The following is a 16,055-nucleotide window of genomic DNA, read 5'->3' on the forward strand; positions in this document are numbered from 1 at the left end:
AACACACAGCCCCTGGAAACGTTGGAAACATGAGTTGCTCGCTCTTTAAAAAGACTTACGAAGAAATTGCTCTTAAAGCGGACGACCAGTTCTGGCTGCTCTTCTCCTCGCAGTGTTTCTCTGCTTCAGGCAAATCAATGAGGATCGCGATGCTTACTTCTGCTGCTGCTCTGCTCTCTCTCGCCTTACTACAGGATCATTTTGCGCATTTAAACTTTTGAATATCAAAAAAGCAAGTTAAGGAATTTATATTTGTTTTTTTTTGTTTCTTTCTTTTTTTGGTTCCTTTTTAATAAAATATGACAGGTCGGTTTATTTTCACTTTTCTTTGGAATTTAATATGTGGCATATTGTATACGGTTTTACGGGTAGGATAAGGAGACAACTAAAAGGTGTGACAAGCGCTTGGCGGACAACTGTGGGTTTCGGCGAGTAACTCCTACAATCCAAGAGGGGATGAGGGGGCATCAACCGGATCCCCTCTTTGATTGATTACTTATTAGTCATCCTTCTGGCTAAATGAGACCCATTGAAAAGGCACCATGGAACACATGCATTAATCAAATATTCCTGTGTCCCTTGAATCTCTCCAGAAGAGAAGTCTTACTTTTGCTTAAACGGGCAAGGAAAGGGGGTCGTGGCTTAACATTATAAAGGGGGGGATAACAGTATCGCTCCATGGGTTTATTTAGACTGAATCTACGGTTAGACAAGCAGCTGTAAGGAAAAAAAAAAGAGCTGAAAGAAAAACTTGGGAAGATTTCAAAGAGGAACATTGTGGACCTACGCATTTTATAGTTATCCAATTATTTTCTCTACATTGTTATTTTATTTTATTTTTTAAATATTTACCACCTCTTCTCTTGAAAATGAAACTTTGGAGTTTTCCCTGGCTGCCTTGCCTGGTGATACTCATGTTATGTTTTGGATCAGAGTGCGGGACAGTCCGGAGAAAGGGGAGATCCAAAAGGGACTTGGTGCGTATCAGAGAGGCGAGAGCCACCTTCCCAGGGGCTTGTGCCACACGCCTGCCCCGGGGCAAACGCTCCTTGCCCGGCTTGGAACGACGGGTGCTTCGCCAGCGTCGACGCGCCTCCCAGGCGGAGGACAACTCTCCAGGTCGGGGGAAAGCTGTTTATTTTACCGGCAGGGGAGACCAACTCCGACTTAAACCGGGCGTGGAGATACCGAGAGGGAATTTTACTCTGGAGATGTGGATCAAACCGGAGGGAGGTCAACGATCACCTACGGTGATTGCAGGTACACAGCATTAATTATGACCGGGAAAACATGTATTCCTGTCTCCGTTCCGAAATGAATGAATGGAGGAATGATTTTACAAGTCTGTTATCCTGTAATCCCAGCAATGTATGTAAAAGTGTTAGGCAAATCCTATATATTTTATCACCTTTCGCACAGCAATAAAGTTAACCAACAGATCGTCGTCAAACAAGTGAGCTTTGGGCTATTGAACGATCATCCAGATGTTGTTTTACAACAACATCATGCAAGCTTGTCCCAGAGAAATAACATGCAGCCGTGAGTGAGTTGAAAATGAGTTCATTTTAGAACTGACCCAAGCAATGAAGCAATGATGTAATGCGTTGAAAAGTGCAATATCAGAGATTTTTCGGTAGACGCACGCATGGTGCTGCTCCTTTCAATTAAGATTGTTGATCACATTCATAGTTGATATAGCCACAGAGCTCAGCTGCGTGCGTAATGTATGCATGTTATACACATTTATTGATTTGTTTCCTCGATGTTTCAAACACATTACAAACATGCGCAAAAATACTAGGCTGTTTTTACTGTGTCACAATGATACCCACCCAATGTAGATACATCCCAAGGTTGTCCGATATTGATATTTATACCGCATCATTTGATTGACAGGTGATGTCATCGTGCGTAAAAATTGTATTTTTTTATGAGCGGTCTGGCTATTTTAAAACTATGATGTAATCCTCGAAACTTTTGATCTGAGCATGTCACAGCAGGCAATTAGAAGAGAGGGAGAGGGAGAGAGAGGGGGGGGAGGCGGAGGGAGAGGGAGATTCATTGCATTCTGGTGTGGCTACCGCACCGTGCGTGCCGCAATGTGAAGTGTCTCCCTCTCCCAAATGGACACTTCTGGATTTGCCGCTGAGGATACGAGACAGGAGTAGAATTCCAGGGTTTTCCCCTTCGCGCGGAGTGGCGCGGCTGTGTGCGCAGTTGCATAGGGGACCCATGACGCTGACCGTCTCCAAAAACGCAGACACTCGCGCGTATCATTCGCTGACTCCTCTCCATTGAAACGTATATAATTAACGCAATTTAAAAATAATGTGGGTCGCATTAATACATATTTGGATAGGATTGCTTGCACTGATCACATTTTGGCTTGTTGTAAAGTGATGGGATGGGGACAGTATAAGCTATAATTGCACGCACCTTGTGTACATGTTATTGGTGTAAACACTGAGACGACTAGGCATGCAAATGCCAATCTGATAGCTACAGTAAAGTCCACAATGCTAGCGTAGAACAGACACCGTTTCTTTGCAATGTAGGCTACCTTATTGTATGTATGTGTCCATGGCACCGCTGCTTGTGACGGAGCCTATAAGTGATGCGGTGACTCGATCCCCTGGGCGACCAACAGGGAGCGTCTCACACGCAACTCACTGCCCTCCTGGAGCATTTGCGTACTGAGCTCCAGCCCTCATTTGCATACTGAGCTCGCGCACGGGTATGCCTGTGTTCTCTGTCTCTTTCTCACTCACTCACAGAGAGAGTGAGAGAGAGAGAGAGAGAGAGAGAGAGAGAGAGAGAGAGAGAGAGAGAGAGAGAGAGAGAGAGAGAGAGAGAGAGAGAGTGAGAGAGAGAGAGCAGGCTACGTCAGCAGGCTACTGTAGATTATCTGTTTGATAACACAGTTATTAAAGTATTCCAGGTAACCTGTAATGTATCCTGTGTGTGTGTGTGTGTGTGTGTGTTGGGGGGTGGGGGCAGCCTATAAGCCATTGCCTTATTAAATTCTCCCTAGGCATTTGAACTCTTCGGGGAATCCGCTGAGAGCTCTGTCTGTTGCAGAGCACTGTCTTAACCCTATCATGGGGCTGGCTGTCTGCTCTGGGGGGGATGCTCCATGTATTAATAACCATACCTGTCTTTCCTGCATTTCATTTAATGAAAGAATCATGTTTCTATATATCAGACTGGAAACAAGAAGTTAAAGCTAGTATAGCCAAGAAAGAGGAAGCCCGGTCCAAGCCAGCTCTTTTGTCTTCATCTGAGGGAATGGTATTTGCACCTTTGAACTTGTAAAGCACCCCATTAGTCACCCACATTGGGATTCTTGTCTAAGAATGTTTGGAAAATCTGTGATCACCTAAATTGCAAGGTTTTTTTTAATCGACTGACAGCCCGAGTAATAATGCCTAATCTTTTAAATCCAATTCAGGGCTAGCTGCTCCCAACAATCCCAGGCCGCAGCCTAAGCAGTAAGCAGTCCCATCGTGTTGTTTTGATCCAGAACGCGGGTTGTTGTTTTCTACAGCTGTTTTCTGACGTTGTTGTTGTTGTTTTGACCCGCCGCCGCTGTGGCTGTTGTCGTTCTCTGCTGTTTTCGGTGTGTGTGTTTTTATGGAGCACATCATTTTTCTCGCCTCTGTTTGATGGGCGAACGAGAGGAGAGGAGGAGATGGGGAGTAAAAGCAGAGGACAGTCCTGTAGCATTTATTTCATGTTTACGCTACAACATACAGTACACACAGAGAGAGAGAGAGAGAGAGTGAGAGAGAGAGAGAGAGAGAGAGAGAGAGAGAGAGAGAGAGAGAGCTGTGGGGCTGAACCAAGCCACGCCATAGCCCGTCCTCTCTGTTTGATAAACATGTACCTGCACTTTCTTCCTATTGGCTGACTTATGGGCCCAAATCATGTAATCGAATGCTCCATGAAGTGCAAGTCTAGACCGATTCTGGTTAAAAATGTGTACCAGACAGTACAGTCAGACTTTCTTGGCCCAACCGCACTGTATGATGCATCCTTGACTTACCGGTATGTACTGTTTGTTTGTGGTAGAATGTCCCATTTTCTTGTAGGCCTAAACAGAAAGGCATTCATGGGCATCTGCCAGTTGCACTCACTGGCCACGGAGATGGGGGAGAGGATAGTGGGTCATGTTCCTGCTGTCTGCTTTGTGGTAATGACAAGCAGCTGAGGACATCCTATTGACCAGGTGAGGCAGATGAGGCACCTCATTTCCATTTCCTGCATTATAATGAGCCCCGTCCTCCCATATCCACCTCCACCAACCTCCGCTGATATTGACCTACACTGAAGACTGAGACTAAAGAGAAGGATGCTTCATAGCAGTGTCACATCATAACAGTGATATGAACCATCTCTGAAGATGTGGCATGGGTTGATGTGGCGATCATGAAAAGTCTGAACTTTTTGTTTTGTTTTGTTTTTTTAGAGCTTCCTATTTGGATAACGAGTTTCCAAGTCAGACATTTCTGAGTGTCCTCGTTGAGAGCTCACTTGAACAGCATATAACAGCACCCACATATCAACTGTAAAGAAGCCCCTATAGACTTCAGATTTGCTTCCCATTTGATTCCCACATGGGACGAGGGGGGCTACGTTCCGTTACTGTGTCCTCCCCTGACCATAGAATACCAACTGAAATGTTTCATAAGTGGAACAGTTAGATCTGATGACATCATAATGGTCTAGTCTAGCGTAATGCAGCTGTAGACCATGAATCTGCAGGAGGAGAGGGAGGAGGAGGAGGGGGAGGGATTTCCCTTCGGAACAGGAACTTCCTCAACGGAACGACGTGATTCAGGACCTTGAACAGCGCTGACACAACCAGCACACGCCCATTCCACAGGAAGTTCAAAAGACCAGAAACTAAACTAAAACAAGAGGAAGAAAAGAAAAAGCGACAACTAGTTCCGTTAACTTGGGATCTCGGGGTTACAGAAACAGACTCCCTCAGGGAGCGAGGACCACGGCTGCTTCTCCAGCACCCATCTCGGAGCAGGCTTTTATTTGAGTTTCTTTTTTTTTTTTTACAAACGAGGAGAAACAACTCCTTTTTCTTTCCTTTTTTTTGCGTAGTCACTTCAGGCTAACTTCGTACCAGTATATTTGTCTCTGTGTCGTTTTTTTGTTTGTTTTCATTCTATTGTGACACATTTGTTTACATGTGGTTAGAGTTGGCCCCGGGGTCGGGAGAGTGAAACGGAGATCGGCTGAAAAATTAGGATTGGGACGCGTTGATGGTAATCGAATGTGATCGGCTAAATGGCACGGGTTGTACATCATGGGAGTTAATGTCACACACGTGCACGTCAAATCAGTATATCATGTTCTGTGTTGTCCAAACTTTACGGCAACATTGTTGTGACCTCTTGGCCCCCGTATCCCGCTTCGTTAACGACTATCCCGCATAAAAAGAAAGGGGAAAATAAAGAGAGAGGAGCGTACGCTCTCTTCCATGACCAGCTGCAGCCAGTTAATGCCCATGTTGACTTGGCAGATATACTGTTTGATAACTGACTGGTAATGTCTCAGTGTTCTGTACTGTCTACACGCCCCCTTTTTTCAGGTTGTTTATTCGTAATGTGAGTAGAGGAAAGGACTAGAACACTTTTAATGATTCCTTGATTGATTGCGCTGGGGGGTGGTGGGGGGGAGTGAGGAGGGGAGAAGTTGTAACAGGTTCCCATTGAAGAAGTCTGAGGCTGGGAAAGGGAAGAAAAAAAGAAAATGCTGTTAAATTGCTGTTAGATTGCCTAACATATCATGTGTCCTTCCGACTGCCTTAGGGGCTGCTGTGCTGTGCGGTGCTGCGCTTTGTTGTGATAAGGGAGATTAGATCGTTTAGATGGATAGAAACCCCCTCGTTGAATCATTACACTTAATGAGTAGTTTTCTAGTAATGACACTGTTGAGAGAGTTACAGAGTAAACTGCTAAACTGCTCTATAATTTACTATGATCCCATGCTCAGAGTAATGCTTACCATGCACATCATTCTGTTAGCAGCAGCACCGTACAAATGTCACCCGGCTTTAATAGACGACAGGATCATGACAAGGCCAAGTAAGTTATGGAGTGACATGTCATTGAGTGTCACGAGAGCGTCAACACTTGGCATTGAAGACCCGGGATCTTTGGAATGTACAGTATGTTTTGCGGTCGGAGTGTGTGTGTGTGTGTGTGTGTGTATGTGCTGATCTCACCTCAACCTCATACACCTGTGGTATGATGATTGTGTCGTGACTCTTTAGTGTCGATGGAATTTTCCAACGTCTCACGCATGAGCGCACACACACACACACACACACACACATGCATGCACACATGTACTCATGCACACACACACACACACGCACACACACACACACACACACACACACACACTGTGTCGCTCGCTACAGTGTACTAACACGGAAACCCCTTTCTCTGACAGTCAGAGGCGGAACAGTTCAAAAGCAAATGAAAAGGGCAAGACTCCATTGTTCCATCCCTCCCTGCTTTTCATCAGGCTGATGTGACTTTCTTTTCTTTCTTTCCCTCTTTTTTTTTGTACCTGAGAGTGTTTTCCTTGCGGGAAGACTAATGTCAAGTGCTAGCAAGGTTGCCTTTGAACCTGACAGAAATTACTCTTAATTGTAGCGTGTGTGTATACAAGTAAAAAAACCTGTGTGTGTGTGTGTGTGTCTTTGTGTGTGTGTATGCTCTAATGCCTATGTGTGTGTATGTGCGTGACAGCGAGCGTGCATGCATTCCCACTCGCATGCACACGCGTGTGTGTGTGTGTGTGTGTGCCCATCCAACCACAGAGCAGTTTGGTCTGGAAAAGTGCACCATGTTAGATTAATTGAGCATGGCAGAATTATGACAGCTGTTTACACTGGGAGCCCTACTAGCATTTTAGCACACCTTTTAGCCTTGAGTGCACTAGCTGACATATGGAAGCTTTTTTTTTTCCTTCCACTGTAGTGGAAAAAGTGAAAACGTCTCACTCCAAAGGATTGACCTGACCTTGAAGTTGAACCTTCCTCACCATGGGGGGTGAAGGCTGACCCAGTAGGATATTGACCCAGAGAGGACATCCTGTCATGTTACTGTATAGGTTAGAGAGAGGACATGCTGTCATGTTACTGTATAGGTTAGAGAGAGGACATCCTGTCATGTTACTGTATAGGTTAGAGAGAGGACATGCTGTCATGTTACTGTATAGGTTAGAGAGAGGACGTCCTGTCATGTTACTGTATAGGTTAGAGAGAGGACATCCTGTCATGTTACTGTATAGGTTAGAGAGAGGACATCCTGTCATGTTACTGTATAGGTTAGAGAGAGGACATCCTGTCATGTTACTGTATAGGTTAGAGAGAGGACATGCTGTCATGTTACTGTATAGGTTAGAGAGAGGACATGCTGTCATGTTACTGTATAGGTTAGAGAGAGGACATCCTGTCATGTTACTGTATAGGTTAGAGAGAGGACATCCTGTCATGTTACTGTATAGGTTAGAGAGAGGACATCCTGTCATGTTACTGTATAGGTTAGAGAGAGGACATGCTGTCATGTTACTGTATAGGTTAGAGAGAGGACATCCTGTCATGTAACTGTATAGGTTAGAGAGAGGACATCCTGTCATGTTACTGTATAGGTTAGAGAGAGGACATCCTGTCATGTTACTGTATAGGTTAGAGAGAGGACATCCTGTCATGTTACTGTATAGGTTAGAGAGAGGACATCCTGTCATGTTACTGTACAGGTTAGAGAGAGGACATCCTGTCATGTTACTGTATAGGTTAGAGAGAGGACATCCTGTCATGTTACTGTAGAGGTTAGAGAGAGGACATCCTGTCATGTTACTGTATAGGTTAGAGAGAGGACATCCTGTCATGTTACTGTACAGGTTAGAGAGAGGACATCCTGTCTTGTTACTGTATAGGTTAGAGAGAGGACATCCTGTCATGTTACTGTATAGGTTAGAGAGAGGACATCCTGTCATGTTACTGTATAGGTTAGAGAGAGGACATGCTGTCATGTTACTGTATAGGTTAGAGAGAGGACATCCTGTCATGTTACTGTATAGGTTAGAGAGAGGACATCCTGTCATGTTACTGTATAGGTTAGAGAGAGGACATCCAGTCATGTTACTGTATAGGTTAGAAACTTAAAAGCTACCGCAGCCACAGAACATGGAAGCCAACACATCCACTTGTACAGGTTGCTAAGCGACACTTCAACTTCGTTTATCCTCTGTTCAGATGAGTGTAATGATTCATTGAACCACACCTTTCCAATGAAAAAAAAGGTTCATGATTTTCTTTTTTTTATAGTGACATGGAGAGTAGGGATATACAGTTGCAGTGCCAAAACTGTTGAGTTCATCCTCAGGCAACTTTGGACACTCCTCCTAGTTTACATTACCTACTATTACCACCCTATATTCCAGCAAGGCCCCTAAGGTCAGCTGAGACTAATCAGCTAATCATTCCAAGAGAGAAAACAAAACACGGCAAAGCAGCATTCAGTCACTCTGCCGCATGCTCCTGGAACAAGCTCCCTGAAGAAATCAAACGGGCCCAAACCGTACAAATATTTAAAACTAAGCTAAAAACCGTCATGTTCTGTAGCAGTTATGATTATTAAACACTAACACTTCTTTTTTTTTTTTAAGTTATTTTTTCTGAGTGGGGCAGTCCCACTCATATTTTTCATTTTTATTGACAGATACAGTAGAGATTTAGACAGGAAGGATGGGTGAGAGAGAGAGGAGGGATGACATGCAGGATATATTCCCGGCCGGAATCGAACCGGGGATCCTGCGGTTACCGGTACATGGTCAACACTTAACCCGCTACGCCACCTAAGCGTCCCAAACACTAACACTTCTATCTATGTTTTTTTATCTCTTAACTATTATCTTACTAAACGTTTTATCTATATACTTAATATGCAGTAGTTCTGAGTTTAGGCTGAAACATGCTGAATAATCCATAATCCAAGCGCTGTAAATTCACTGTAAATATAGGCTAAAATGTGTTTGCAAATGTGTCATTTTACACTGCGATCTCACACGCCATATCGCGCAAGATAGCGGCTGAACACAGACGCATTACCTGCAATCTCACACACCATATCAGGAAGGATAGTAGTTAAATACATGTAACCCCTGCCATATGGGCGGGGCCTGAGTTCTATTTTAAATAAGTGGCGGTATTACCTGTAATAATAAACTATTCAAATTATGACGATCAGTGCCTCCATTAACTATGTGGAAGTATTTTAAATAGGACTTCCTTTTTAATCCTTTTAATGTATTTATGTTTTAATCATCTGAATATGAATTGCCTATTACCTGTTTATGACACAACACAGTGGCTTTAAAATCAAATACCAAAGGGTATATATTTATTTACTAAATGCTAAATTTAAAGTATTGGTAGTCAATTATAATGTTATACAAAGTCAATAGACAATATTCACAATACAATGTCAACAGACAATATCACAATATCACATAACCAAATATAGGCTCAAAGCCTATTCCAATTCCTTTCAAGGAAATAAATGTAATGTTTCCAATAAACTCAAAGTCAACTCAAAGGATTCACAATTGTACAATATATCATTCAGTAAAATAAAAAGGTGGGCCCACACTCACTCACACACACGCACTCTGTAACTCAGTCCATTAACCAGTGTTACCGTTGCAGCTGACATTGCTTGTGAGCGGGGGGGCCTTGAAACTGTTATGGCCACTTCACTCGTCCACACGAGCCCAAACAAAAGCTTGTGCGTGGTTCAGTACTCACGTAACCTCGTGGGGAACTCGTAGGTAAACGAGGGGTTTGAAAGATGGTGTAAAAAGAGGCAGAGATGAGGGGGATGAGGTCCAACGCTCTCCCACGAGCGCAGGAGAATGATTGAAGTACACTGACGCGAAGATTCAATGGACGGTCTCGAGTTACCCCAGGCGATTGGAAACGGTCTCCGTTGTCCAACGGAGAGCTTTCCTTTGGCTTGGTCTCTCGACTTCCAATTCTGAATTAACAGAATACACTGAGCTACAAAATCCAATAGCTATTTCGTTTTGATAAAGCTAGAAACAATTTATCACTCAGCAAAGGCTAGCAACATGCTAACGTAATTATGCTAAGCTAACCGCTAGCCGCGATTAGCTCTACAGTCAAATATAACATACTACAACGAGTAGATGTAGCTTATAAACAAACACCAGACATATGTATTTACCTCTGGTAGCTTCAATGTGCACCAACATCCAAAATAATAACTGTTCGTTGATTCCCGAATTGTTAATACACACAGCATACACAAGTCTTACTTCACTCGACGAGGTCCTCAAACATTCTGACACGCAACCTAACGCTATTAGTACAAAGTCCCGCCCCCTCTCTCTCAGCACACATTTCATTGGCTAGCTCTTCCCGATGGACCAATGAAATAAAGAAATGAATGAATGACATATAACCAATGAGCGAACTCACATTAGAGTTTGTAAACAAGTACACATTATAAACTTATAACAATGTTAATAACCGTGTACATAACCATGAAATGATGCTTATTTATTAAATGGACTTATTTATTGAAATGCTCATAGCTCACGTTAGTAGCTGGGCTACATACAGTTGCAGTAATAACACTTCGTGACGTTAGAATTATAAGGTTCTATCTACATTTTTGTCAAAATTGTTTTTTTTACATAATCTGATCCATTAGGTGTTTATTAATGCCTGTGTCGTGTTATTTTTTAAAATGTTGACATTTTTGAGTTAGTAATTCATAAAATACAAAGGTTCCATCTCACAAAACATAATGGAATGTCAAAACTTTGACGCTCAATATCTCTGAACTGCCCTAAACGGAGATAGAACCTTATAATTTTAAACTCACGACTTATCTATATCTTTTTATTCACTTATTATCTTGATCTTAATGTTTATCTATTTATTTTATTTATATATATATATATATATATATATATATATATATATATTCTTGTCATTTTTATTTTCTTACTAGCCTCCTCTTGCTGTATTTTTAATGCTATATGTAAAGCACTTTGAGCTGCCCCTGTTGTATGACATGTGCTATACAAATAAACTTGTCTTGCCTTGCCTTACTATGACTACTGTATTAGCTGAGAGGCAGGGAAAGGGAGGGGTGCCCCTCTAAGCAGGAGGCATTACGGAAGGGAAGGGGAGAGGGACAGGGGAGAGGTAGGGGAGAGACAGGGGAGAGGTAGGGGAGAGGTAGGGGAGAGACAGGGGAGAGGTAGGGGAGAGGCAGGGGAGAGACAGGGGAGAGGTAGGGGAGAGACAGGGGAGAGACAGGGGAGAGGGAGGGGAGAGGCAGGGGAGAGACAGGGGAGAGGGAGGAGAGAGACAGGGGAGAGGTAGGGGAGAGACAGGGGAGAGGTAGGGGAGAGACAGGGGAGAGACAGGGGAGAGGTAGGGGAGAGACAGGGGAGAGGTAGGGGAGAGACAGGGGAGAGGGAGGGGAGAGACAGGGGAGAGACAGGGGAGAGGTAGGGGAGAGGTAGGGGAGAGACAGGGGAGAGGTAGGGGAGAGGGAGGGGAGAGGTAGGGGAGAGACAGCGGAGAGGTAGGGGAGAGGTAGGGGAGAGACAGGGGAGAGGGAGGGGAGAGGTAGGGGAGAGGTAGGGGAGAGACAAGGGAAAGACAGGGGAGAGGGAGGGGAGAGATGGGGGAGAGGTAGGGGAGAGATGGGGGAGAGGTAGGGGAGAGACAGGGGAGAGGGAGGGGAGAGATGGGGGAGAGGTAGGGGAGAGGCAGGGGAGAGATGGGGGAGAGGGAGGGGAGAGACAGGGGAGAGACAGGGGAGAGGGAGGGGAGAGGGAGGGGAGAGACAGGGGAGAGGCAGGGGAGAGATGGGGGAGAGGGAGGGGAGAGACAGGGGAGAGGGAGGGGAGAGACAGGGGAGAGGGAGGGGAGAGACAGGGGAGAGACAGGGGAGAGGGAGGGGAGAGACAGGGGAGAGGTAGGGGAGAGACAGGGGAGAGACAGGGGAGAGGTAGGGGAGAGGTAGGGGAGAGACAGGGGAGAGACAGGGGAGAGATGGGGGAGAGACAGGGGAGAGACAGGGGAGAGGGAGGGGAGAGGCAGGGGGAGACAGGGGGGAGGTAGGGGAGAGATGGGGGAGAGGTAGGGGAGAGATGGGGGAAATGTAGGGGGGAGGGAGGGGAGAGATAGGGGAGAGGCAGGGGAACGGGTAGGGGAGACGTAGGGGGGAGGGAGAGGAGAGGTAGAGGAGAGATGGGAGAGGCAGGGGAGAGGTAGGGGAGAGATGGGAGAGACAGGGGAGAGGTAGGGGAGAGACAGGGGAGAGACAGGGGAGAGGTAGGGGAGAGACAGGGGAGAGACAGGGGAGAGGGAGGGGAGAGATGGGGGAGAGGTAGGGGAGAGGCGGGGGAGAGATGGGGGAGAGGTAGGGGAGAGACAGGGGAGAGGTAGGGGAGAGGTAGGGGAGAGGTAGGGGAGAGACAGGGGAGAGATGGGGGAGAGGGAGGGGAGAGACAGGGGAGAGGGAGGGGAGAGGTGGGGGAGAGGTAGGGGAGAGGTAGGGGAGAGGTAGGGGAGAGGTAGGGGAGAGACAGGGGAGAGGCAGGGGAGAGGGAGGGGAGAGATGGGGGAGAGGTAGGGGAGAGACAGGGGAGAGATGGGGGAGAGGTAGGGGAGAGACAGGGGAGAGGGAGGGGAGAGGCAGGGGAGAGATGGGGGAGAGGTAGGGGAGAGGTAGGGGAGAGGTAGGGGAGAGGTAGGGGAGAGACAGGGGAGAGACAGGGGAGAGACAGGGGAGAGGGAGGGGAGAGATCGGGGAGAGGCAGGGGAGAGATGGGGGAGAGGGAGGGGAGAGACAGGGGAGAGGGAGGGGAGAGATGGGGGAGAGGGAGGGGAGAGGCAGGGGGAGACAGGGGGGAGGTAGGGGGGAGACAGGGGAGAGGTAGGGGAGAGATGGGGGAAATGTAGGGGAGAGGGAGGGGAGAGGCAGGGGGGAGACAGGGAGAGGCAGGGGGGAGACAGGGGAACGGGTAGGGGAGACGTAGGGGGGAGGGAGAGGAGAGGTAGAGGAGAGGTAGAGGAGAGGTAAGGGAGAAACAGGGGAGAGGTAGAGGGGAGACTGGGGAGAGGTAGGGGAGAGCAGGGGAGAGGCATGGGAGAGGGAGAGACAGCGGGTGGCAGGGGGAGACAGGGGAGAGGCAGGGGAGAGACAGGAGGGAGGTAGGGGGGAGACAGGTGAGGCAGGGGAGAGGCATGGGACAGGGAGAGACAGGGAGGTGAAAGGGGAGAGACAGGGGAGAGGTAGTGGGGACACAGGGGAGAGGTAGGGGGTAGGGATATGAGAGGTAGGGGGGAGGTAGAGGAGAGACAGGGGAGGTAGGGGGGAGGTAGGGGGGAGAGGAAGGGGAGAGGTAGGGCAGAGGAAGGGGAGAGGTAGGGAAGAGGTAGGGGGGAGGTAGGGGAGAGGAAGGGGGGAGGTCGGGGAGAGGTAGGGGGGAGGTAGGGGAGAGTCAGGGGGGATGCAGGGGGGAGGCAGGAGAGAGGTAGGGGGGAGGTACGGTTGTTCCCCGTGCCCCTACATGTGAGGATTGTAAAGTAAGGCCTCTAGCAGGGGAGAATCCTGCTACGGCTCATGTCAGAGGGCTCACTGTGCATTTATAGCATATTATGTACACACACATGCACCCACACACACACACACTCACACACACACACACACACACACACACATGCACACACACACACACACACACACACACACACACACACACACCTACACAAGCACAGGCACACACATACACAAATGCACAGAAATGCACACACACACACACACACACACACACACACACACACACACGCACACACACACACACACAAACAGTTAGCGTTCAGAGATCCCCCTAAGAAGTGAAAACACATTACCATTCTGAAGCTGACATATGCTTTCCAAGTGAAACAGGAAAAAGGTGTTTTGGTGCCTCTAGCAAAATAAAGCTTTTGCGGAAAAACTACCTTTTCTGGCTCCAGCCAGCTGCTGAGGCACACAAGATGTTTTAAATGGGCTCAATGTTCATGAGAGCCATATTCTAAGAATTTCGATGGGTCTCCCCAAGCTAAATATGCACCGTATCCCAATTTCCAGGACAACTTTTTCTAAAGTTATCTGTGAATATATCATGTTAGTGCATTTAGTAATATGGACCACATTGTGAATGTCTAGTTTTGATTGATTGATTAGAGTGGAGGCTAGTGGAGGTAGAAATCGGAGGATGGGCACATTATAATGCAGGAATGGGAAAAGGAATGTGTTGTTCATTCCTCGTTCCAATCCATTCATTACAAAAAGGCTGTCCTCCGACTTCTACCTTCGCCAGCCTCCACTGCAGTACAGCATGTGTAAGTGTATGTGATTACACTCCAGCAGTACAAATGTTTCTGGATTAAATTAGTGCCTATACTGTGTACAGTACAGTGTATATTTTAGCGTTTTTGAATGTTGAAAACGCAATTCACATTAACCATTGGCACAGAGAAGAGGTTGAAAGGACCTCCAAGGTTGCTATTGTTGGGGAGACAGGCTGAATAAAGTGGAGTGAATGTTGTTCTGGTGCTTGGCCAATGCTGTGAGGCTCCTGAGACTAAACTTGAAATGTTAATAACTGTGGATACAAATGATGGAGGGTGAAATATTTGGTTGTCATGTTAGCCTGAGTATTGGCTCGAGCTGCTGCTCTGTGTTGACCAACCTCTATTCTCCCTGGCCACAGAGGTGATCAGTGAAGCTCGCTTACTCTCTCTCTCTCGCTCTCTCCCTCCCTCTCTCTCTCTCTCTCTCTCTCTCTCTCTCTCTCTCTCTCTCGCTTTCTCTCTCCCTCTCTCTCTCTCTCTCTCTCTCTCTCTTGTTCTCTTTCATTCTCTCTGCTGTCTCTCTCTTTGTCTTAGTCTGCCTCTCGCTTTCTCCCCCTCTCTCTTTCTCTGTCTGTCTGCCTGTCCCCCCCACTCTCTCTCTCTCTCTATCACATCAACTGACTAACATATTCCTCTCTCCCTCTCCCCCCTCCCATATCTCTCTACCAGGTCTGTATGACAAGTGCTTCTACGCCTCCAGTGACCGGGGTTGGTTGCTGGGTATCCGTGCGGTGAGCGAGCAGGGCAACCGGGACCCTCGCTTCTTCTTCTCCCTCAAGACTGACCGCGCCCACAAGGTCACCTCCATCCACTCCAACGCCCGCTACCTGCCCAACCAGTGGGCCCACCTGGCGGTCACCTACGACGGCCTCTACATGAAGCTCTACGTGAACGGGGCCCAGGCCGGGGTGAGCCGGGAGCAGTCGGGCGACGTCTTCAGCCACCTGACCAAGAAGTGCAAGGTGTTGATGGTGGGGGGGAATGCCCTGAACCACAACTACAGGGGAGCGGTGGAGAGGGTGAGCCTGTGGAGGCAGGCCCGGGGCCAGAGGCACATCGTCAGGGACATGCAGGGACACGAAGACCCCCAGGACGCCCCGCAGCTGGTCATCCGGGAGACGTTCGAACACCCCAACCGGAAGTGGCTGACAGTGAAGGACGGGAGCTTCCCCCAGCCGGAGGAGGGCAGCCGGTCGCGACCGGGAGGAGGAGTAGGAGGCGGGGGCGGGGGGTCACTGGACACCACTTTGGAACCCCCTGCCTGCGGCCAAACGGTCTGCGACAACGTGGAGGTGGTGACCAACTACAACCGCTTCTGGACGTTCCGCAGGCCCAAGACGGTGCGCTACCGCGTGATCAACGTGTGGGACGACGCGCGGCGCAGGCCGACCGTCACGCCTCACCAGATCCACCTGCAGCACCAGCACCTGAACGAGGCCTTCAGCATCTACAACATCACCTGGGAGCTCAGCGTCCACAACGTCACCAACTCGTCGCTGCGACACCGCCTGGTCCTGGCCAACTGCGATATCAGCAAGGTGGGGGACGAGACATGTGACCCAGAGTGTAACCACACGCTGACGGG

At 47.7% G+C, this 16,055-nt stretch overlaps 1 protein-coding gene across 1 annotated transcript in view; it reads left to right on the forward strand.

Annotated features, from left to right (window-relative positions):
* Positions 1-869: 869 nt before the first annotated feature.
* pappaa (pregnancy-associated plasma protein A, pappalysin 1a) overlaps positions 870-16,055 on the forward strand; it is a gene marked incomplete at both ends in the record, with an annotated part of 90,897 nt that continues 75,711 nt past the window's right edge. The window contains 2 exons of the mRNA XM_080529449.1: positions 870-1,260; positions 15,140-16,055. The exon at positions 15,140-16,055 is cut by the window's right edge and continues 177 nt beyond it. Of these exons, the coding sequence (XP_080385575.1) occupies positions 870-1,260; positions 15,140-16,055 (1,307 nt within the window). The remainder of the gene's footprint in view (positions 1,261-15,139) is intronic.

Source organism: Nansenia antarctica, assembly GCF_963989245.1.
Source record: "Nansenia antarctica genome assembly, chromosome: 4".
NCBI lineage: Eukaryota > Metazoa > Chordata > Actinopteri > Argentiniformes > Microstomatidae > Nansenia > Nansenia antarctica.